This window comes from Elephantulus edwardii, unplaced genomic scaffold (assembly GCF_000299155.1).
Source record: "Elephantulus edwardii isolate Elephantulus edwardi_28Jun2011 unplaced genomic scaffold, EleEdw1.0 scaffold00057, whole genome shotgun sequence".
NCBI lineage: Eukaryota > Metazoa > Chordata > Mammalia > Macroscelidea > Macroscelididae > Elephantulus > Elephantulus edwardii.
Genome location: NW_006399807.1, coordinates 12,770,478 through 12,793,325, shown reverse-complemented (window position 1 = coordinate 12,793,325; position 22,848 = coordinate 12,770,478). Strand labels below are relative to the sequence as shown.

The window sequence follows — 22,848 nt, the reverse complement described above, 5'->3', positions numbered from 1 at the left end:
ATATTCCATTTCATGTGGGAGAAATTTTACTAGCTGGGCTTTTTAGGAACAAGCTTTTTACTCCAAGAGAATTCAGTCCATCTAGTCTGCAAACAATGATTACACCCTGAGAGGTAATGTGAGAGATTCACTACTGGTTTACATGTTGTTGACTGCCGTGGAGTCGAGCATGACTCATAGTGACCCTGTCTATAACTGTCATCATTTATCAAAGTTCATAGAGTTTCCAGAGGCATGCTGTATAGGAAGTGGATGCCACTCCTGCTTTCAAACTTGTCTTAAACTGAGAGCTCCACCAAACACTGTCCACCATGGGTAACTGCGATGGCATTTGACATCACAGTGACACAGGATTCAGCATCACAGTACCCCAGGTTACCTCAGTACAGCATATTGACAGAAGAGTGCTGTATCACTTAGAAGAATGTTCCTCCAAAATATAGTAACAGCCACTTTCAAATACAAAGGCCCTCCTGGTGTCCTGTTGACTCTAAACAAGAGGCTTAAATAAAAAAAACAACCAATATAGTATGTTGTTGTTAAGTGCCATTGAGTTGCCTGTGGCCTATATTGACCAGTTTACATGAATATACATGTAGTATATTTGTATACATTCCTATTTCATAAGCATTACACACTCTTTCATTGCCTCATATATAAAAAACAGTTTGATAACTTTGAAAAATATTAAAACTTATAGTTGTTCCTTTTACCACCTTGTGTGGGGTTTTTTCCTTGTCATGTAAGAATGGATTATCCTCTATCAACCAATTCTATGATGTTTGTGACAAACACAAACAAGATGGTTAGGTTAAATATGAGGTGTAGTTTTTGCTAAAAAGTATCTATACATTGACAATGGAGGAAATGAATACTTGTACTAGAATCTTTTTTCAGAACAAGTGTGATTTACTGCCTCTCAAGACCCGCTAGAGGGTCAGCTATGAGACTGTTCCGACTCGATGGCACACAACCACAACTACAATAGAATCTTAACAATTGTCAAATGCTTTAATTGTATAAGATAAAGTGTATTTCCCCAAACTGCAGAATACACCAGAGAAAATACTTAATGTAGCATCAAGATTTTAATCTTTCTCATTGCCATGGATTTGGAACCAACTCATATTGACCCTCCATTGGGTTTACAAGACCATAGTTTGCACAGAAAGAGATTGTTCATCTATCTCCCGAGGAACTGCTATTGGATTCCAATCACCAGAGATTCAGATTAGCAATGCAACTCCCTGCAGATTATGCCAGCAGAATTTAAAAATGGGGTTTTAGAAAACAACTATGAGCTATCATCTCACCCCAGTAAGAATAGCAAAATTTAACAGAACAGCAAGCAACAAATGCTGGCAAGATTGTGAAGAAACTGGAACCCTTATTCACTGTTGGTGGGAGTGTAAAATTGTGCAACCACTGTGGAAGGTGGTGTGGCGCTTTCTCAAAAAGTTGCAAATAGAGATACCATTTGACCCAGTAGTTCCACTACTGGGAATATACCCCAGAGAGACCATAACTGCCACCCAAGCAGATATATGCACACCCATGTTTATCGCAGCTTTGTTCACAATAGCAAGAAGTTGGAAACCACCTAAGTGCCCATCAACAAATGAATGGATAGAGAAACTGTGGTATATTCACACAATGGGATACTATGCTGCATTGAAAAACAGGACCTCATGCAATATTAATCAAAATGGGTGACCCTGGAGGACATTATGCTGAGTAAAATATCTCAGTCACAAAAGAACAAATACTGCATAATGTCACTGTTGTAAAACAGGATAGACATCGGGGTTGTGGGGAGACAGAAAAGATGGGATAAATAATGTGTACTGCATTGAAACAGATGAGGGAAAAAACTGTTTAAAAGGGATATGTGATTAGGTATTATTGTCATGACAGGAGTCCAGAATGAAGGCTGCATAGTGGAGTGGACCTGGGGAGAGGGATTGTAAAACAATGAAAGAATTTTTGTTTTACTTTTCAAAGAGAAGAGTGTACTGTGGGGAGTGGTGGGCAGGGAGAAAGGTGCAACAATGAATGAATGGAAATTCAAAGTCAGTAAATTTTCATTAAAATTAATAATAATGTAAAAAGGTATCCAATCATTTCATACTTATATATGAAATGATTGAACAATTTTTAAATTCTATATATTATGGGATTTTAATAGGTCCTCCTTTAATAGTTATTATTTGATAAATATTTTAAATTACGAATTAAAAATTGATAACATTATTATTTGTCACTTGTCTTGAACTCTTTACTATCTAGGAATAGTTGGACACTGTTGAAAAGTGTGTCTTTTCTCTTATAGGCACCCTAACTACGGATGGGATTCAGAAGATGTTTGACAAGCAACAAGTACTAATGTTTGCTGTGTTTGATGAAAGCAAGAGCTGGATTCCAACATCATCCTTAATGTACACAGTCAATGGCTATGTGAATGCGACAATTCCAGGTAACATGGAGGCTGTGCACTGTCCAACAAGAGAAGAGGTGCCTTGGGACCCATTGTTTTTTTCTCAAGGCACAAGGAAAATCAACTACATTCACTGTTGTGTCAGCTCCTCAACAGAAAAGTATTGTAATCCAGTTCTGTGGTTTTTTTTAAACTTTGGTCATACATCGTTAACCAGCAAGTAAAATAGACAAATTGGAAGTCAGCTAAAATAAGGAGAAAGTAGCCATTTAGGAGTTATACACTAAGAGTTACTTTGCCTGTACCTCTAGGAAGAAGTCTTCAAGTTCTGTGGTCTTTGCAGCATGGCTACATGCTTTCTTCTACATACAAAACAAGAGTGTAAGGTCAATCGCCAGCTGGAACGGCCAGTAGGAAGAATGTAATAAAGACACAGAAAATTAGGAGAAAGCTCCAATATATAAAAATATTATGAGAATGTCCAATAGGGTGTTCAAGTAGCTTAGTGGTAAGGAATTGCACTGCCCATCCAAAAAAACAAGGTTACAATCTGCCAGCTGCTTCACAAGAGAAATATGGACAATCTCATCCTGTGTAATTTGTTGTTGTTGCTGATTGCCGTTGCGTCAAACACAGGTCATAATGACCCTGTGAACAAAAGACCTGAAGCCTTTCTAGAACTATCGTTGTTTCTCAAAGTTCTTAGAGTTTCCAGAGGCATGTTGCTTAGGATGTGGATGCCACTCCTGCTTCCAATTTTAATTACTAGGGAGAAAATATCTAGAAGTAGAATTGTTTGGTCATATGGTGAACTAATGTTTAAGTTTTAAAGAAATTGACAAATTCTTTTCCAAAGTAATTGGTTATAATAATAACCTATCAATGTTCAAGTTTTGAATATTCTCATCAACATTTACTGCTTATTATCTTATAAACATAAAAATTAAATATTTGTAAGAGGTTTACTGCCTCTGAAAACCCAGTGGAGGACCAGACAGATTCCAATTCAGGTAATTCCATGTCTGCAAAATAGAACAGCTCAGTGGGGTTCCCCAGGCCCTGACCTTACTGATGCAGATTTCCAGGGCTGTTTTCTGAAGTATGTTGTTCAAACTGCCAGCCTGTCAGTTTGCAATCATTTATGCCAACCAGGGACTCCCTGTTGCAATTATGTCTTTTTAAGAAAAGACAAGCCCATCCATAAATAAAGGACTAGTTCTCAGGTCCATTACTTATTTATCTAGCAATTATGAATCTGAAATTTAAAACTGGAGCCCAGGGTAGAAGCCAGGGTTGGCATCTCCCACAGAGCAACTGGACATTTTCCCAGCCACCATGAGAGCAATGAAGGAGCAGAGCTAATTATTTGCACTCAGTTCTCACCCCTCTAGTCACAGAAAGCTCCAGGGGCCCAGAGTAATGAGAATGTGTCCATAGCATTTTAAGGATAATATGTCAATAGGACAGTCGACAAGTGGATGAAGAAGCAATGGAAGATTCTCAAAGGGCTGTCACAGTTTCTTCCTCTATCCAGAGGGCGAAGGCCTTGCACTCAGCCCTGTTTGTTGCCCTGCTGGTTCCCTCTTGCTGAGCCCGGCTTCATTGTAGGGTGACCAGCCATGCACATTTGCCTAGGACTTTCCTCACTTTAATGTTGAAGACTTGTATCCTAGGAAACACCTAAATCCTGGGAAAACCAGGATGGTTGGTTTCGCTACTCAGTCTCCTTCTTGGCTTAATCCCTAGCAATCTCTGAGTTTCTGAGCTAACTTCTGGCCTCTGTGGAACTCTGTTTTTACCTTTGTAATGTCCCCTATTGCAATGAGTTGTGACTTACTGTTTCCTATTACTTAACTGACTGCTTTTCCAGGGTGAGAAGCTTGCTCCAAGCCTGATGCATAGCAGGTGCTCAGCATAGGTTTGGTAAGTGAATTTTTCATCTCACAGAACTAATCCACAGACGACTGACTTGTCTGTTATGGTCTGTCTCTCCCTTTTTCTCAGATATAACAGTTTGCGCCTATGACCACATCAGCTGGCATCTGATTGGAATGAGCTCTGGGCCAGAATTGTTCTCCGTTCATTTCAGTGGGCAAGTCTTGGAGCAGAACCATCACAAGGTCTCAGCCATCACCCTCGTCAGTGCCACATCCACAACAGCAAACATGACAGTGAGCCCAGAAGGAAGGTGGTCTATAACGTCTCTCATCCCAAAACACTTTCGAGGCAAGGAAACTCCATACATGAACTTGTTCTTTCTTCTTTGCTTTTTCAAGCTACCTCAGACATGTATGCACTGGCCCCTGAGGACAGAATTTAGATTGCCTGCTATTTGACTAGAGGATCCTTGGTGTTATAGTAATATAACAGACTGTTAGGACCCAGTGGTTGAGACTGGGAGGAAGTTGAAAAATTGACAAAGAGAAAAAGTTAAGCAAAGGCCCAAGAGGTCCCTACTTCCTCGAAAGGAGAAATGGGGAAGAAAGTAAATGCATATACAGAGGTATTATTTTACAGGGTAGAGCTCTGGTGGCCTACTGGCAAGAAACTGGGCTGCAATCCCAAAAGCACCTGGTTCAAATCCACCAGCTGCTCCACTGGAGAAGAACGGGCAGTCTCCTCCGGTGTGATTAACTGCCTCTGAAAACCCACCAGAGGGTCCGCTATGGATCAGTTCTGACTCCATGGTACACAGCAACAACTCATTAATGTAGCAAAAAGAAAAGACCCTTAAACAAAAAATTTGCTTGCAAAGTTATAGAAGCACCAAGTTACTAGAAAAAGTGTAAGACCTTTACCATGGGGAGGGGGGATTGGTTTTATGATGAAATAAGCATAATGTCTGACGTATGGATGAGCTCTGTGAATGATTGTGGAATGGATTACATATAAGAGCTAAGAGTTGAGGTCTGAGTCTCAAAAAAACATCAGTGAATTCCAATGGGATGCGGGGAGGGAATCAACCCCAGTTTGCGTTGTGCTGCTAACTGAAGGCTACACAGCTCCCTTGATTCAAATCTACCAGCTGCTTGGGGAGAGATGGGCAGTCTCCTTCCATTAAGATTTACAGCCTCAGAAACCCAGTGGAGAGTCACTATGTGTTAGAGCCAACTAGAAAACAAGGAGGTTTTTAGTTTTAAATAAAACAACTAGTTCATCAACTGCATATTTTTGCTTTAAGACTACTGAGAGGAAGAAATATATTAAGAGACTAAAATGTATTCTTGTTGTGTACAATAGAGTCAAAGCTGAAGCATAGCTGGCCCATTAACAGGCTTGCAGAGGCAGTCAGTGCACAGGAGGAGATGGCCCATTCTTCTCCCACGGAGTGTTTGGGAGATTCGAACAGTGTCTGAATATAAATACATCACAGAAACTACATTTTTTTGTTTTTACAAATTGAGGGTTTGTGGCACTCCTGTATCAAACAAGTCTGTGAGGCCATCACAAATTTTCTAACAGGATGTGCTTACTTTTTCTATCCATGTCACATTTTGGTGATTCTCATAAAAAGTGAACATTTCTGTAATACTATTATGCACGTGATAAACTACACAATAGGAGAAACATAAGTTTGTAACTACTAGAAAACCAACATGTGACTCTCGTTTTGAGGAGATGTATTGCTGAGGTCTGGGGCAAACCTGTAATATCTCTGAGGTGCACTTATTAATTATATCATAATGGGGAATGATTATTTAATCAAAATAATGTACACAGTCTGTGCACAGAAGGAAGAGATGCTTCCTGAGAGCATTTCTCTTTTTAGCTTTCTTTTAGAACTGACCAAACAAAATTATATTAAAGTAGCAAAATTATCATTATATCTCTAAAGGTAAAATCTCTAATAATAAAAAAATAACAAAATTAACATTTTTGAGTACTTATGTGAAAGGCACCATTATAAATATGTGTTAATGTATTTATTTTCTAATAACAATGCTATGAAATAAATACATAACTCTACTTTAGAGTTGAGGCTAATGTCCAAGAAACCAGGTATAAGACAAGACCTAAGTCACAGTGTTTTAGAGGCCTGAGAATTACAAGAAATCTTCCTGCTTTTGGGAAAAACAACTAGAATCTTTCAAATTTCTTTCTTTAACTTTGCTTTCATTTCCTTGCTCCTTCATTCTTGTTTTGCACTCCACTAAAAAGTGCCAAGCAAAAATACTAAAAGTTTCTTGACTATGAATTTTATCATTGTCACTCAACTCCGCCACACAATTTATTTGAAAGATATTCATTCTGATTAATCTTAACATCTTCTCTTAAAATCTTTGACTTTTTTTTCCAAATCAGCTGGGATGCAGGCTTACCTCAACATTAAGAACTGCCCAAAGAAAACCAGAAGTCCAAAGAAACCAACTCGAGAAGAGCGGCGGTACATTAAGAGATGGGAATACTTTATTGCTGCAGAGGAAGTAATTTGGGACTATGCACCTGTAATCCCAGTTAATATAGACAGGTGAGCCGTGGGGATCTTACCATTGTGGAAGGCTCAAGAATTGTCTGATAGGATTCAACACATTTACAGTGAAATGTCCTGAACTGACAACTCATGCATTCGTTCAGATCTTCTTTTCCAAATCAATCTTGAATCAGCGAAGTCTCATTCATGGAGCTAAGCTTAACAGTAACAATAATAATAACAGCAGCTACTATTTGATGGATGATTGCTATTGTCAAACACTAAATAAACTTCCCAAGGGTTTTTCTTCATTCAATGTTGTGGCTATTTTTTAAGTGACAAAATGAATCCATGAGATTTAAGAAATTTGGAAACTGAATCACCTGATAAATACTTGAAAACATAGTCAAGCTTCCTCATTAAAGAAAGGTAAATTAAAACTTGACTGAAATGCCATTGTTCACCTCTCAGACTACATCTATTAAAGATACTGAAAGCTTCCTGGAATGAGAAAGTGTTGTAAGAGATTGAGAAAACGTCTTGAAAGGCAGTAACAGTATCATAGTTTAAGTAATAGAAAAGACCCAAAAAAAATTCCTAGTGTATCTTATATTTTGAGCCAATGGAGAATTCTCCCCGGAGATATAAGAAGGTCTCCCAAGGCTGCCAGAGTGACAAGAAGATCAAAAGCACTTGCTCTGTGACTTTGTTTCCAGATAATTAGGAACATCAGAACTTTGAAAACAATATGAAAAAAGGTTAGATAGCTAGTATGGTAGCCAACCCAAGAGCAGAACTCCCTCATCCTAATGAGCTTTCCATTTGAAAAAGTGGTTTCATTTTGTTTGTTTCATCTTACTTGAAGGAAATACAGATCTACGCATTTAGATAATTTCTCAAACCAAATTGGCAAGAATTATAAAAAGGTCATCTACACGCAATATCAAGATGAGTCCTTCACCGAACGCCTAGAAAATCCCCCTGCACAATTTGGGATTTTGGGTCCTGTTATCAGAGCCCAAGTCAGAGACACACTCAAAGTAAGTAACAATAATACCTGATTGTTTCTTTTAAAAATAAAAGGTGACTGAATCATTTGAAATTCAAAGCAACTTTCAGTTTTTAGTTAGCATTTACATTTTGAAGTTCCATCTGACATACTTTGGGCATGTTGCAAGGAGGAATCACTCCTTGGAGAGGGACATCATGCTTGGAAGGGTGGAGGGACAGTGCAAGTGATGAGACAGATTGACTTAGTAACTGGGGTAATGAGAATAGGTGTGTCAGAGACAATTTAATTGGCGCAAGTTAGAGCAGGGTTGAGAGCTGTTGTACATGGGGTTCATACAAGTCACAGTAGCACTTAACAACAACAACAACAATATCTTACTTCATACAACAAAGGAGCTGAGCCAGTTTATCAAATTATAAGAGAGTAAAACAGAGTTGATGTAATTGAGGAGAAAGATTATATGAGAATAGAGGAAATAAAGCCAAGGATACGATGAGCTTATTAAAACATGTTTGACATGGTTCTAAAAAGTCATTTGCAGATTTTGTCCTACGTTTTCTACTATTTGACGTAAAAAAGGAAATACATCAAAGCAAGATTTCTCATATTCAGAAGAGAAAAATGGTTTCCCCTAGCACTGAAGCTTAAGAAAACTTTCTCCTACGCATCCTTAAAAAGATATGTAACATGTTGCAATGGATGATCCTTGACCGAAACCTCACAAGTGCATCTCTCTTTTTATTTTCTCTTTGTATAGTTTTTAAAAACAATGTTTCTCATTCTAGTTGAAAGCCTAACAGTAAACACAGATAAGTGAAAACTACGAATAAAAGGGGACAGAATAATTTGATCGAGGTACAAAACTCTGATGATTAGTCTTAATCCAAAGATAAGTTTAAATATGTATAAAAAGTACTGAACGGTTATTCAGACATTTTTTCCAACTCGTCATATTTCCCAATATTTAGTGATATTCCTGTCACTAAGCTTTTGGTAAGAACTAGGCAGCAGCAATTTTTGGCAAGATTCTAGACTGCAGAGCACCTACTGATTAAGAAACAAGCCAAATGCTTTCTCAATCATCAAAGCAGAAGATAGGATTAAGATTCTCTTAAAAATCAAGGAGACTTATGAGGGCTTTTTAATATACAATGCCTCTTCACCTCTGCATGGAAATAGACTAAGGATAGCTGCAAACACTGCTTTTTATGTTTGATTAACCATAACAAAAGGTGAAAAGCTGTCCTTTCTCTGTTCTTTCTCTTCCCAACTTCTTTTTCATTTGCTCTTGTCAAGTATATAAACATGTGTCTTGGAAAGTTTAGAATCTATTTATCTGTGATCAAGAAGATAGTCTTACAGAGTAGCTGTGACGAGATCTGACAGGCAGGAGAGGGAGAGCTCGATCTGGAGAGGAGCATCTGGATCTTAAAAACGAGATGTACACAAGCTGAAAGGGCAGAGATAGAATGATGGGACCTATGTTGGGGTCCTGAGCAGGGGATGGACTTTGAAGGAAATGTCACCTTTCCTAACTTGTTACCAAAGACTTCCTTTACCTTTTTCATGGAAGGTAACTGAAACATGTGATGCTCAGGAAAGTGCAACTACTTTTATCATCATTTGTCCTAGTGCATACAGAATGCACTTATGCAAATGCTTTTGTACATATGCATGAGCGCGCAGGAGCACACACGTCCCCCATCATCATCATCCAACAAGTAAATGTACAGAAGTAGCAATCTGTAGTATTTCTCGTTGTGTTTGACCTTAAATCCTGAAATAATGACTTTTATTTTAACTTTCTAGATTGTGTTTAAAAATATGGCCAGCCGCCCTTACAGCATTTATCCTCATGGAGTGACCTTTTCTTCTTATGAAGATCAAGCTAACTCTTCCTTCTCTTCAGGTTTGAATCTTTCACTTTTGGATAAAACTTTTTTTTTTCTGAAAGTCTGCCACATTTTTCCATTGTTTTTCTTGGTGAGTAGAGTGACCAGTGCAGTCACATAAAATACATACAGTAATATCCTAAAAGTTATAGCCACACAGGGATTTTTGTCTACCTTCCAACTAGTCAGTACCAGTTGAAATAGCTGCTACTGAGTCAATTCCAAATTACAGAAGCCTTCTGTGTGTCAGAGTAGAACTGTGCTCCATAGCATTAAATGCCTAATGTTTCAGAAGTAGATCGCCAGACTTTTCTTCCCAAGTACCAGAACTTGCTCTTACGATGTTTCAGTTAGGAGTAAAGTACGTTATCTATTCAAACCACCCAAGGACTCCATGTTTACCTTACTTAGTTCCCACTGGTGTCAGGTCAGTTCTAACTCCATCCAGCAAACCTCCATCAGGTTTTCAAGGCTCTCAGTCTGAAGGGGAGGAGACTGCTCATCTTTCTCCTGAGAAGCAGCTGGTAATTGCAAACTGCTGACCTTTTTGGCTAGTAGCACTACATGCTGTCATCAGTGAAAAAGTCCTTCCTTGGTGAGATAGCGGCCCCTAGTGGAATAATATCTAAAGGCTATACATGCTTTCAGCATTGTATTAAGTTCAGTATTAAAAGAATAGAACCTGTCTCACCACATCCTCTCCAACATTTATTACTTGAATTATTCACCATCGCAAGAACAAGGAAACAGATGTCCAACCACAATAGAAGGGATGGAAAAACTATGGTACATTCACACAATGGAATACTATGCAGCACGCAGGAGTAATGATCTTATAAATCACTACCTAACTTGGGAGGGACTGGAGAGCATTATGCTGAGTGAACTAACTCAGTCCCATAAGGATAAATATTGTATAAAACCATCATTGCTGAATGATTATGAGGTTCCGGGGGGGGGGGGTGAAGGGTGAGAGCAGGAGTTGAGGATAGGTAGGGGTGGAGGGTGATTAAACATAGGGTCGCACAATTTGAATGGGAGGGGTGAAGGAAATGGGAAAGATCTGATGTGAAAAACAATGTATATTAACTTTGTAAATAAACCAGTTTGTTTTTTTTTTTAAAAAAAAAAAGACTAGCTGGGACTAATGAGAGTTGTAACATTTATTTGTTAACTATGAGATGATTTTCCAAATGACAACCTTACTGAGTATATTTTTTTCAGACCATACCTCCATGATCAGAGCGATTCAACCGGGCGAAACCTATACTTATAAATGGAATATCCTAGAATCTGATGAACCCACAGAAAATGACGCCCAGTGCTTAACAAGACCATACTACAGTGATGTGGATATCACAAGAGATATTGCCTCAGGGCTCATAGGCCTACTTCTAATTTGTAAGAGCAGATCCCTGGACAAACGAGGCATACAGGTATTTCTGTCCTTGAACTAACCTTGCAAAAATACCTTTAATTTCTTCAGGCTGGAACAGATTGCTGTTGTTGTTAGGTACTGTCTAACTGACCTGTACCATCCTGCACCATCCTCTCCCTCTGTGCTGTATACCCAAGCTCATTGCTTCAGCCACTGTGTTAATCCATCTCGTCAGGGACTTCCTCTCTTTCACTTACCTTCTGCCCTTCATGCTTGGAACAGACTAAGTGCTCCTTATTAAATAATAGGGGGTTTCCTCTAAAAGAAAAGTAATGTTAGTTTGTCCTCGTTAGTACTAGTGTGATAGTGTTTGTTCCTTGAGTTACTGACTTTTCTTGTTTATCTTTACCTGCACTCCAACTGCAGAAGGCAAATGTATAATGTAATGATACAGTTTGGTTTATTTTCCATCTACATCTATTAGTATTGACTGTGTGATCTTGAGGAAGTCACTTTTCATTGTTGTTGCTGTTATTAGAGGTCATTGAGTTGACTTCATAACTACCCTATGTAGCAGATGAAAACCGTACCCAGTTCTATGTTAACCTCACAATCTCTGTTATGCTTATTCCTTTGTTGCAGTCTTTGTGTCAGTCCATTTCAGTGAAGGTCTTTCTTTCGCTGACTAACTCGCCACTTTGAGCACTTTCAACCTGTTGTTATGTGCCATCGAGTCACTTGCAACTCATAGTGACTGAATGTACAATAACCCTGAAGCCTACTCTATCCTATGCCAACCTTATCTCTGACACACCTACCCTCATTACTCCAGTCACTGAATCAATCCATCTCATTGAGAGTCTTCCTCTCCTGTGCTGTCTCACCATCCTCCAAAGCATGACGTCCCTCTCCAAGGACTGGTCCTCCTTGCAACATCCCCAAAATATGTCAGACAAAGCCTCAGACTCTTTGCCTCCAAGGAGGAGACTGGTTTCACCTTCTCCAGGATGAACTTGCTTGTTCTCCTAGCAGTCCATGATATATTCAATACTATTCTCCAGCACCACAGCTCAAAGTCATCAATTCATCTTCTGTCATCCCTAGTCAATGTCTAGCTTTCTGATGCATAGCAAGTGATTGCAAAGACTACGGCCTACATATAACAATGGGCAGTCTCAAGCATAGATTTGAAGCACTGAAAATTAATAATCAAAGTCTAGATGAATTGTAGAATGATATTAAGGAGGTTATCCATGAAGAAAGCAAAAGGTCATTACAAAGACAGGAGAGAAAGGAGAGATCAAATTAGATGTCAGAAGAGACTGAAAATTGTGCTGAAACATGTTGTTAAGTGCCAACGAGTCTTAGGCAACTCCTAGAAACCCTATGAATGAAAGTCCTGGACACCTGTATAACTGTCATCCTTTCTCCATGCTCATAGGGTTTCCAGAGGCAAGCTATTATGGAAGTGGAATTCCCTTAAGAAGATTAAATAGCCTCCTATTATTAACCTCATTTTCTCAGACTAGGTTACAGGCTGAATTGTAATGAAGAGGCCTCATCAAGGTGTAAAAAAATTAACAAAACAAATAATAACCTGGTTTGGATGTTGAAAGGATTCCAAGCTATGATCATTATTAAAACAGGCTGTCACATCTCTCCCACAGAGAGATAGGTAGACTAAGGTAGAACTTTCAGTTTGCAGCAGAGTACATAACTGCTGTGCCACCAGAGCTCCTTATAAAAGACATATATACCTAGGAAAATTGGAAATTGGCACTTGACAGTTCCTGGGTTACTAAGCTATGGAAGTAAGCCAGTCTGAAGACATAAAAGGCTTTCTTGTGCGGCCTTCTACTGTATCCTTTGCAACTATGAACGCATCAAGCAAACCATTCAAGTTTAAGGTTTTCAGTTGCAGAAATAAGTAGACTTTCTGTTGATGTGGTGAACTACCGATTTTTTTTTAACCTTTTAGGATAGCTTTGTCTCTGAATCTTTCTATCTGCTCTGTTTGCTTTTGCATATTGCCTTTGCTCTAACATGTGCCTTGTTCATAATGAGTCCTTATTAAATGGTGACATTTGCTGCTTCAGCAGTGCCAAAGGCTTTGGCTTCTGAGACCCAAAGTCCCTTTGGCTTCTGAGAAAATCTTAGTATTGTAGATAGAATTTATTGGGATCACTGAACACATCACTTTCATCTTGCAGAAAGTAGCAGATAGAGAGCAGATGATTGTATATGCTGTATTTGATGAGAACAAGAGTTGGTACATTGAGGACAACATCAACAAGTATTGTGAAAATCCTGATATGGTGAAACGTGATGACCCCAAGTTTTATGAATCAAACGTCATGAGCAGTAAGTCACAGCACAGCTTTTCTCTATCATTTTTTTTTCCATTCCTATAATTGAGCAATGACTTGTATCTAGAGATGGAGACATGGATTAGAATGAACTCACTGAGAAGTGCCTCTAAGTAATTAGATAATGGACACATTGTGGAAAGTCTATTGAAAACAAATCACAATTGTCTCTTATTCTCACTTCAGTGCAAGGATCTAATAAAGAGTCCAGGGCTCAAAGACTAGTCATCACTGGGCAACCTCTAACTTCACATGTGTGTTTCAGGAAGCAAAGGATGAAGTTTTGGGTTGGAGGTGCTAAAGGCCCCCATCAGAGTAATATAGAGAGTCTAGACTGAAATTAAAGTTAATACTCATTGTGGCCAGAACAGAAACAAAGCAAATTAACCAAAGCTAAATTGTCAAATAGAAATAATGAAAAATGTGTATGAGGGTGAAAGAATTAGGAAAAATCCAGTGGGGAAAAGACAGGGTAATGGTGGGTATAGAGCAATGGTGATTATTTTTATAAGACACAATGTGTGAGAATGATTGTTTGAAACACAATGTGAATTAAAAACAAACAAAAAAATCAACGCAAAAAAGTGAGTATGAGGATGCAAAAGTCTCAGTAAGTCAATACATGAAGAGATTTATTAAAAATATACTTCATGAGGGAGCTCTGGTGGCCTAGTAGCAAGAAGCTGCGCTGTAATACTGAAGGCACGTGGTTTGAATCCACCAGATGCTTCCACTAGAGAAGGTGGGGCAATCTCTTCCTGTGCCAGTTGGTTCCGACTCGACAGTACACAACAAAAAGAAAAAAAATATTCTTTGTGTACATGATTGTAATTGAGTTCAACTGAAACCTCTTTGTTGTTGGTATTTGCTTCTGAATTGATTCCAACCCATGTTGACCCCATGTTTGCAAAGTAGAACTGATCCATAGGGATTTCAAAGTGGTGACTAAAGAGTTTTGAAGTGAGCAACAAGAAGTTCAGAATGGAAGAAATCCTGAGAAAAGGCCCAGGTATTTGTGGCAGTTTAAGACATCAATGTCCCAAACCACTGTTATGAGAAGTTTTAGCACCATTTGACAGGGTCAGGTGGAAGAAAACTTCTACACTCTAGACGGGTGACCCCGGCAGGCAGTCCCACCATGGCCGTATCTTCTGAAGAATACTCTCATACAGGAGAGGACAATTTGTATAGTGACCGAAGCCTGACCGTTGGTGATTATAAAAATTTGCAAGTATCATGACAATTTATATTAACACAGAGGTTATTATCAGCTTTCTTTGCATAATTTTACTTTGTCAGGGACTTTGTCATAGCACTTGATGAGTGCTGTCTAATAGAAAATAAAAAGGACCCACATGTGTAATTTTAAATGTACTACTTGACAGCAATAATATAACAACAACAATAAATTAGCCTATTAAAAATTAAAGAGAATTATATGAAACTAATGCTATTTGGTCTAATATAGACCAGATACTATTACCTTATCTTGTGCTCATTTTTTTTTCTTTTTTAAATTTTCATTGTGATTTCAGTAAAAGTTTACAGAACACATTGGTTTTCCATTCAACAGATTGTAGATACTGGTTTTTCTCCTTTTTGTGTCTCTTTCTTTTAAAATGATCTGTGAGCATAATACTAGGTTCATCAGCCAGTAAAATTACTCTTCAATATTTATTGGTCAGAGATACATCAGGGTTCAAAACAGCTAGAAATATGTGAGGAAATGTTTCCAAGATTACAGGCTGCTATGGTTATTGAGTCAAGCCCCTGACATGGTCTTGTGCCATCACCATGATTAGCAGACTACGGTGACCTACAGGGCTTATATTATCTGATGATTGCAAGTAAAAATCCAGGGCCTTTCTTTATGGCGTGGCTTAGTCCAGAAGGTCCATTATTTTTAAAATTAGATTTAAGGTTTTAAAAAAATCTTACTAAATAGTGGAAGTTTTGTGTATCTTTTACACAGACAGCGCATTTTAGCTCTGACTGCCCACAGTTGAAGCATCTGATAAATAACTGCGGCCAATTGCTGCCATATTGGGCAGTGTAGACCATTTAGGCAAAACCATCTGGAAAGATATCCAGAATGTAGAGCAAGGTAATAGCATATTATTTTAGTCATTTGATAAATATCTTATAAATGTGTACTAAAACTAGAGTTTGTGCTAAGGCCATGATTATGGTGGTGACCCTGGCAGACATGGTCCCTTTCCCTTAAAGAAATGTTTTCTATTTTGTTTACCACACTTACTAATAAGGTACAGAAAGAAACAGCTACTTTTAAAGAGGATAAATGTATAAACATGGTATTTTAATAAAAACTGTATTATCTATATCCAGGGAAGAAGGATGGGCAATCTCCTCCCGTGCGATTAACCGCCTCTGAAAACTGACCAGAAGGTCAACTACGGGTGGGCTCTGACTCTACGGTCCACAACAATATTGTCTATATGATAACAGACCATAAAAATTACAAAAATCTATTAAGTATGTTTCATTTTCAGAAACATTGCTTCTGGCTCAGTGACCAATGTGACAGGAAGATTAATTTCTTATGCTTTTCCTTCCTGTAGAATTATTCTGGTTAATAGTCACATTGATCTTTAGAATATCCATAGAGGTAGAAGATAGAGCACATTAGTAATGCACATTTGATAAATGAATACAAGTGAAAGACTTTCTCTGTACCCTGATATTTCTCTTGGCTAAATTTGAAGAATAAACTGTCCTTTGGGGAACTCAAGATTGATCTTCTAGTCATATGTTAGATATGGCAAAGTGTACCTTGGATAACCACAGCAAGGTGTTGGTGTGAGCAGTCAAACCAGCACAGGGACATTTATCTTAAGGATAATTATATGTCCGTTTGTTGGTACAGGCCTGGTGTTTTAACCAACTTGACTCTTTCAGCTATCAATGGCTATGTGCCAGAGAGCCTATACCCACTGGGCTTCTGTTACGATGACAATACCCAGTGGCACTTCTGCAGTGTGGGAACCCAAGATGACATTTTGACCATTCATTTTACTGGACACTCATTCATCAATGGTAAGAGGCATGAGGACACCCTGGCTCTCTTCCCAATGCGTGGAGAATCTGTTACCATCACAATGGACAATGTCGGTGAGTAAGAGCCTGGGCGTTTGGAGACAAAGTTGTCTTTTGAATATCTAACCTACTTAAAGGCCAGCTGTAGCTTTGACACTACCACTGCACTCTGATGCAGAACAGGCTTTCCTTTTAATAGCTACCATCATTTCTATTATATTGGGGAAATTAGTTTCTTTAATGGACCCAGTTTTTTAATATGAGCTCCAGTTAATCCTCTCTGATTGAGTGGGAAGTAAAGACATACGGTGGTGTAGCTTTGAAGAAGCTTACGCGTTTCAACTACAAAGAGTGTTTAGTCAAAATGTCCTTTTGTGGGGTGGTGGGGGGAATGTGCTTTTGGGTTTCTCAAGATCATCATCCATCCACTCTAGGGTAAGTCATCACCAGACACAGTGCCTTAAAGACTGGTCTTGAGAAACAGTGAGTGCATGGAACGCACATGGTCTTTGGAGTTTGCTGTGCCATCAAGTCAAGTATGACTCATAGAAACCCGATAAACAATTTATCTGAACCCTCTCCTATCTGGAGCCATTCTCATCTCTGACATACTTGAGTCCACTGCTGCAGTCACAGTGTCAGTCTTTTTCATTGAGGATCTTCTTATCTTTTCTGACTCTACACCTTTCCAAGCATGATGTCTCTTTCCAAGGAACAGCCTCTTCTAGCAGCATGTCCAAAGTCTGTGAAAAGAAGCTTAGTCATTCTTAGTCCAAGGAGTATTCTGGATGCGTTTTTTCTTCAAGTTTAGTCTTTTGGCAATCGATGGGATATTTAGTACCCTTCTACAATACAACTCAAAGGCATCAATTCTTTTGTAATCCTGATTCATTGTCTGGCTCTCAGAGGCACAAGTGATTGAAATGAAATGACCATTGCCTGAATTAGGTGCACCTTAATCTTCAAAATGACATCTTTGCTTCTCTGTCATTTAGAGAGGTCTCTGACAGTTCACAATGTTGTTATTGGTGTGTGCCATCAAGTCACTTGTGACCCATAGCAATCCTATGTACGATAGTTCTGAACCCTGCTCTATCCTAAGCCAACCTTATTATCTCTGACACACCTACCTGCATTACCCCAGTCACTGAGACAATACATCTTATCTAGGGTCTTCCTTTCCTGTGCTGTCCCTCCAGCCTCCCAAGCATGACATCCCTCTCCAAAGGCTTGTCCCTCCTCGCAGCATGTCCAATGTCAGACAGAGCTTCAGTATCCTTTCCTCCAAGGAGCAGCCTGGTTTCACCCTCTCTTGGATGAACCTGTTTGTTCTAGCAGTCCATAGTATATTCATAACACTTCTCCATCACAACAGCTCAAAGGCATCAGTTCTCCTTCTGTCATCCCTAGTCATTCTCCCATGCATCAGCTTTCCAATGAATAGCATGTAATTGCAAAGACTATGGCCTGGATCAGGCACACCGTAGTCTCCAGACTGACACTGTTGTTCTTCGGTACTCTGGAAAGATCCCTGACAGCCGACTTTCCCAGTGCAATTAATCTTTTTATTTCCTCACTGCTGGTACGAAGAGTGTTGATTGTGAAGCCAAGCAAACTGAAGCTGTTAACAACCTCATCCCTCCACCATCTATCTTGATGCTGTCAATCAGCCGAGTGGTGAGAATTTTTGTCTTATTGATGTTGACCTTCAATCTATATTGAAGGCTGCAGTCCTTGACTTTCTGCAGCAAATACCTCAGGTCCTACTGAGTTTCAGCATGCAAGGTTGTGTTACCTGCATAACATAGATTGTTGATGAGTCTTCCTCTAATCCTGATGCCACGTTTCTCTTCATAGAGCCTACCATCTCGAATGATCTGTTTTACATATCGATTGAAAAGGTATTGGGATAGGATGCATTCCTGGCATACACCTTTCCTGATTTTGAACCATACGTGTTTCCTTGTTCTGTTCTGACGATTGCCTCCTGGTCCATGTATAGGTTTCACGTAAGCTCATCAAGTGTTCTGGGATTCCCATCCTTCTCAGGTCAGCCACAGTAAAAGTCAAGTGTACTAAAGAAAATATTGTTATGTTTGTCTTTAATTTGTGGGGGTAGACTTCATCACTACCTCAATTCTCAAGGACCCAGTAGGCAACTCCATGGAGAAAAAGGAGCAATCTTCTCCCATGCAATTTACTTCCTTTGAAAACCTGCTGAAGCCTCTTCTGACTCAACAGCAATGCTATGAGATTATGAGTTGTATTCATCTGACAAGTTTGTGATTTCCAAAATCTATTTTATTCTTGTCGTGGTACTAGGGATATTGTAGCTGATGTTAGATGATCTTAGCTGAAAGCAGGAAATACCAGAAGAATGTCTATCTGTGTTTCATTAATTATGCAAAGGCATTTGACTGTGTGGATCATAACAAACTGTGGCTGACTCTGAGAAGAATGGGAATCCCAGAACATGTGATCGTTATAATGTGAAACCTATCCTTGGACCAAGAGGCAGTCATCAGAACAGAGCAAGAAAACACTGCATGGTTCAAAATTGGGAAGGGCGTATGCCAGGGATGTGTCCTATCTCCATACCTTTTCAATCTGTATGCAGAACAGATTATCCAAGAGGATGGGCTCTATGAGGAGAAGTGTGGCATCAGGATTGGTGGAAGATCTTTTAATAATCTGTGTTATGATGATGACACAACCCTGCTTGCTGAAACTGAGGAGGACCTGAAATGCTTGCTGCAGAGGGTCAAGGACTGCAGCCTTCAGTATGGATTGAAGCTCAATGACAAGAAGACAAAGATTCTCACCACTGGAACAATTGGCAGCATCAGGATGGATGGTGAAGAGATTGAGATTGTTAACAGCTTTAGTCTATTTGGCTCCACAGTCAACACTCTTGGCACCAGTAGCCAGAAAATCAAAAAACTTACTGCGATGGGAAAGTCTGCTGTTAGGGACTTCTCCAGGGTACAGAAGAGCAATGGTGTCACTCTGGAGACTAAGGTGTGTCTGATACAGGCTATGGTCTTTGCAGTCACTTGTTATGCATCAGAGAGTTGGACAATGTCTAGGGAGGATAGAAGGAGAATTGACGCCTTTGACTTTTGGTGCTGGAGAAGAGTATTGAAGGTACCATGGACTGCCAAGAAAACAAACAGATTTATCCTAGAGAGGGTTAAACCAGAATGCTCCTTGGAGGCAAGGATTCTGGAGCTTCATCTGACATACTTTGTACATGTTGTAAGGAGGAGAGGTCCTTGGAGAGGGACCTCATGCTTGGGATGGTGGAGGGACGGCGCAGGAAGGAAAGACCCTCTATGAGGTGGATTGATTCAGTGACTGGAGTAATCAGGATAGATGTGTCAGAACCAGTGCAATTGGCACAGGAGAGTAGGGTTTAGGGCTGTTGTACACAGGGTTGCTATGAGTCACAAGAGACTTGACGGCACATAACAACAACAGCAACATTTTATATTGGTTTCCTTACAAAGTTAATATACATTGTGTTTCATACAATCTTTCCCATTATGTTTTATAAATTAATCACCATTGGACTGTTCCCACCATTACCTGTCATTTCAGGTCCTCACTGGATCTTTCTCATTTTCTTTATCTCCTTCCTCCACCCACTAAACTGTGTAATCCTGTGCCTTTACCCCTACCCATCCTCACCCTTCTGTTCCCATCCCTTCCACCCTTCAGTCCCAATACATGTTTTACTAGTCATCCTTCTATTTTACAATTATGGTATTATGCAGTATTTGTCCTTGAGAGACTGCATTTGTTCACTCAGCACAATGCTCTCCAGACTCTCCCAAGTTATGTAATATTTTTCAAAATCATTGCTCCTGAGTGCTGCATAGTATTTCATTGGGTGAATGTATCACAATTTCTCAATCTACTAGATTGTGGTTGGACTTTTGGGCTGTTTCCATGTTCTTGCAATGGTTAATAAAGCCGTTATGAATATTGTCAAGTTTATTTGAAGAGGAAAGAGACCCCAAATAAGCAAAGCACTTCTGAAAACCAAAAATAAAGTGGGAGGCATAACACTCCATGACCTCAAAAGCTACTATTGTTTTTTTTGTTGTTGTTGTTGTTATGTGCCGTTGAATCATGATTCATGGCAACCCTATGTACAACAGCTCTGAAGCCTGCCTAAGCCAGTGACACTGGCTCTGACACACCTACCCCCATGACTCTAGTCATGTATCAATCCATATCATCCAGGGTTTTCCTCTCCTGCACAGTCTCTCTACCCTTCCAAGTATTAAACCCTTCTCTAAGGATTGGTCCCTCCTGGTCCCATGTCCAAAGTATGTGAGGCAGAGTTTCAAAATCCTAGCCTTCAAGGAGAAACTGGGTTTCATGCTCTCCAAGACGGACCTATTTGTTTACTTGGCAGTCTATGGTATGTTCAAGACTCTTCTCCAGGACCACAAGTGAAAAGCATCAATTCTTCTTCTGTCATCCTTAGTCAGTGTCCATCTCACTGATACATAACAAGTAATTGCAAAGACCATGTCCTGGATCAGGTGCACTTTAATCTCTAGACTAACATCGTTGCTTCTCAGTACTCTGGTAAGATCCCTGGCAGATTTACCTAATACAATTTGTCTTTTGATGTCCTGACTTTGGTGCCAAGAGTGTCGATTGTGGAGCCAAGTGAGCTGTAATTGGTTTTTTGTTTGTTTGTTTGTTTGTTTTGGGGGGAACATTCAGAATCGTTTTATTCATAGCAGACCCAAAGTGGGAACAGCCCAGATCCCCATTAACAGAAGAGGAGGAAACGTACTGTGTGGGGTGATCAGACAACAGGGTCCTTCTCAGGGGGGAAAGAGAAGGCAGCAGAGGAGGCAGGAGGGCCGTGATGCCTGAAAGCAGAGTGGACAGGCCTCACACAGGCCGTGCGGAGTGACAGAACCAGACAGCAGAGGGCACGCGGGGCACAATTCCATGCATGGCAGTAAGGGGACACACAGATGTCTGCAGGAAGTCACAACAGGGCTCTGAATGCAGAACAAAGTGTGCAAAGCGAGCAAGGTGGACGCGTCCTTGACCTTGATGGATGTGATTTACACAGGTGTCCACATGTGTCCACACAAAGCCCTCTGCGCCATTAAACAAGGACCTCTCCACTTACACAGTGGGCAGGCACTCCACTCACACCTCACGACCGACCCTCATTCCCTGACGTTTCACAATTACAGTGGTAATTGTGCATGGCCGCAGAGGTCCCTCCTTTGAGGGGGAGTTACAGGCAGCCTCGGGGAAGCTGGGCCACACTGGCTGGAGCCCCCTCCTCCCTCCTGCCAGTGGGGGTTCTGCATTCAGCTGCCTGGGGCTCCAGCCTCCTCCACGTTCCAGCTCCAGAGCACCTACCACCCTAGACGGGTCTTGGCAGCAGGTCACTGAGGGTGCAGACGTGGAGAATCAGAGGGTGCTCCTGGTAGCGATGTAGGCATGTTGTACTCGACAAGCACGGCAAGCCTCAGTCAGAGAAAAGCTCTCAGAGCTGTGGAGGGAGCAGCTCCCCGGAAAGCCCCAAGGCTAACGAAATGACAGGGGGACCCGTCCCAGCTCAGACGAGCCGCTAACGCAGAAAAGCGCTGTCCCTCTGCATGCTGCCGATCACCACGGAGGCAGCGGCTCATCCGAGATGCTCAGAGACAAAGCAGGACCACTCATAACGCCCATTTCACAGCACCTATCGTGGCCCTGAAGGGGTGATAACCATACGTCGATTTTCACCTGTGCAGCAACTGTCTACCCTCATCCGGGGAGCTGTACTGCTAAAACCAGAGGTGCCACCTCTCGCTGGTGTTAGCAGTTCCTCGGGAGGCGGGTGGGCAGCCTCTCTCCCTGTGATTCAGCCTCCGGAAGCCTGCTGGAAGGGTCAGCTGCTTCTGTTCCAAAGGGCTTCTCACCCCTGTCTGGAGTTGATGTTTATGCTAGAGCCCTCTTTCAAGTCAACACTGCTTCACTATCCTGTCCGCCGATGACCCAGAAAACACAGAGCGGCAGACGTCTGCTTCAGGCACAGGAACAGCACAGGAATCAGGGCCTCCCCTAGAAGTGAAAAACTTTGAACTTGGTAACACGACCTAAATATTTACAGGTGGCTGGCTCCACCCCAAGAGGACTCCAGCAGAATCCTCATGGCACCCACCAGTGTCACCACTCTACTGACAGCCTCCTAGCCTGGCCTTTGTGTCTGCACGCCCTGCCTCCACTCAGCCAACCATTCTGCGAACACTCAGCACCTGAAGAAATCCCGAGGCCCGGG

The 22,848-nt window shown here is 40.6% G+C and overlaps 1 protein-coding gene across 1 annotated transcript in view; it reads left to right on the top strand.

The window, feature by feature from the left end:
- Positions 1 to 22,848, top strand: part of F5 (coagulation factor V (proaccelerin, labile factor)) — a 126,180-nt gene that overhangs the window by 39,074 nt on the left and 64,258 nt on the right. Inside the window, exons 5-12 of the mRNA XM_006887454.1 lie at positions 2,330 to 2,473; positions 4,439 to 4,660; positions 6,737 to 6,902; positions 7,711 to 7,885; positions 9,667 to 9,766; positions 10,974 to 11,185; positions 13,338 to 13,488; positions 16,410 to 16,622. Of these exons, the coding sequence (XP_006887516.1) occupies positions 2,330 to 2,473; positions 4,439 to 4,660; positions 6,737 to 6,902; positions 7,711 to 7,885; positions 9,667 to 9,766; positions 10,974 to 11,185; positions 13,338 to 13,488; positions 16,410 to 16,622 (1,383 nt within the window). The remainder of the gene's footprint in view (positions 1 to 2,329; positions 2,474 to 4,438; positions 4,661 to 6,736; positions 6,903 to 7,710; positions 7,886 to 9,666; positions 9,767 to 10,973; positions 11,186 to 13,337; positions 13,489 to 16,409; positions 16,623 to 22,848) is intronic.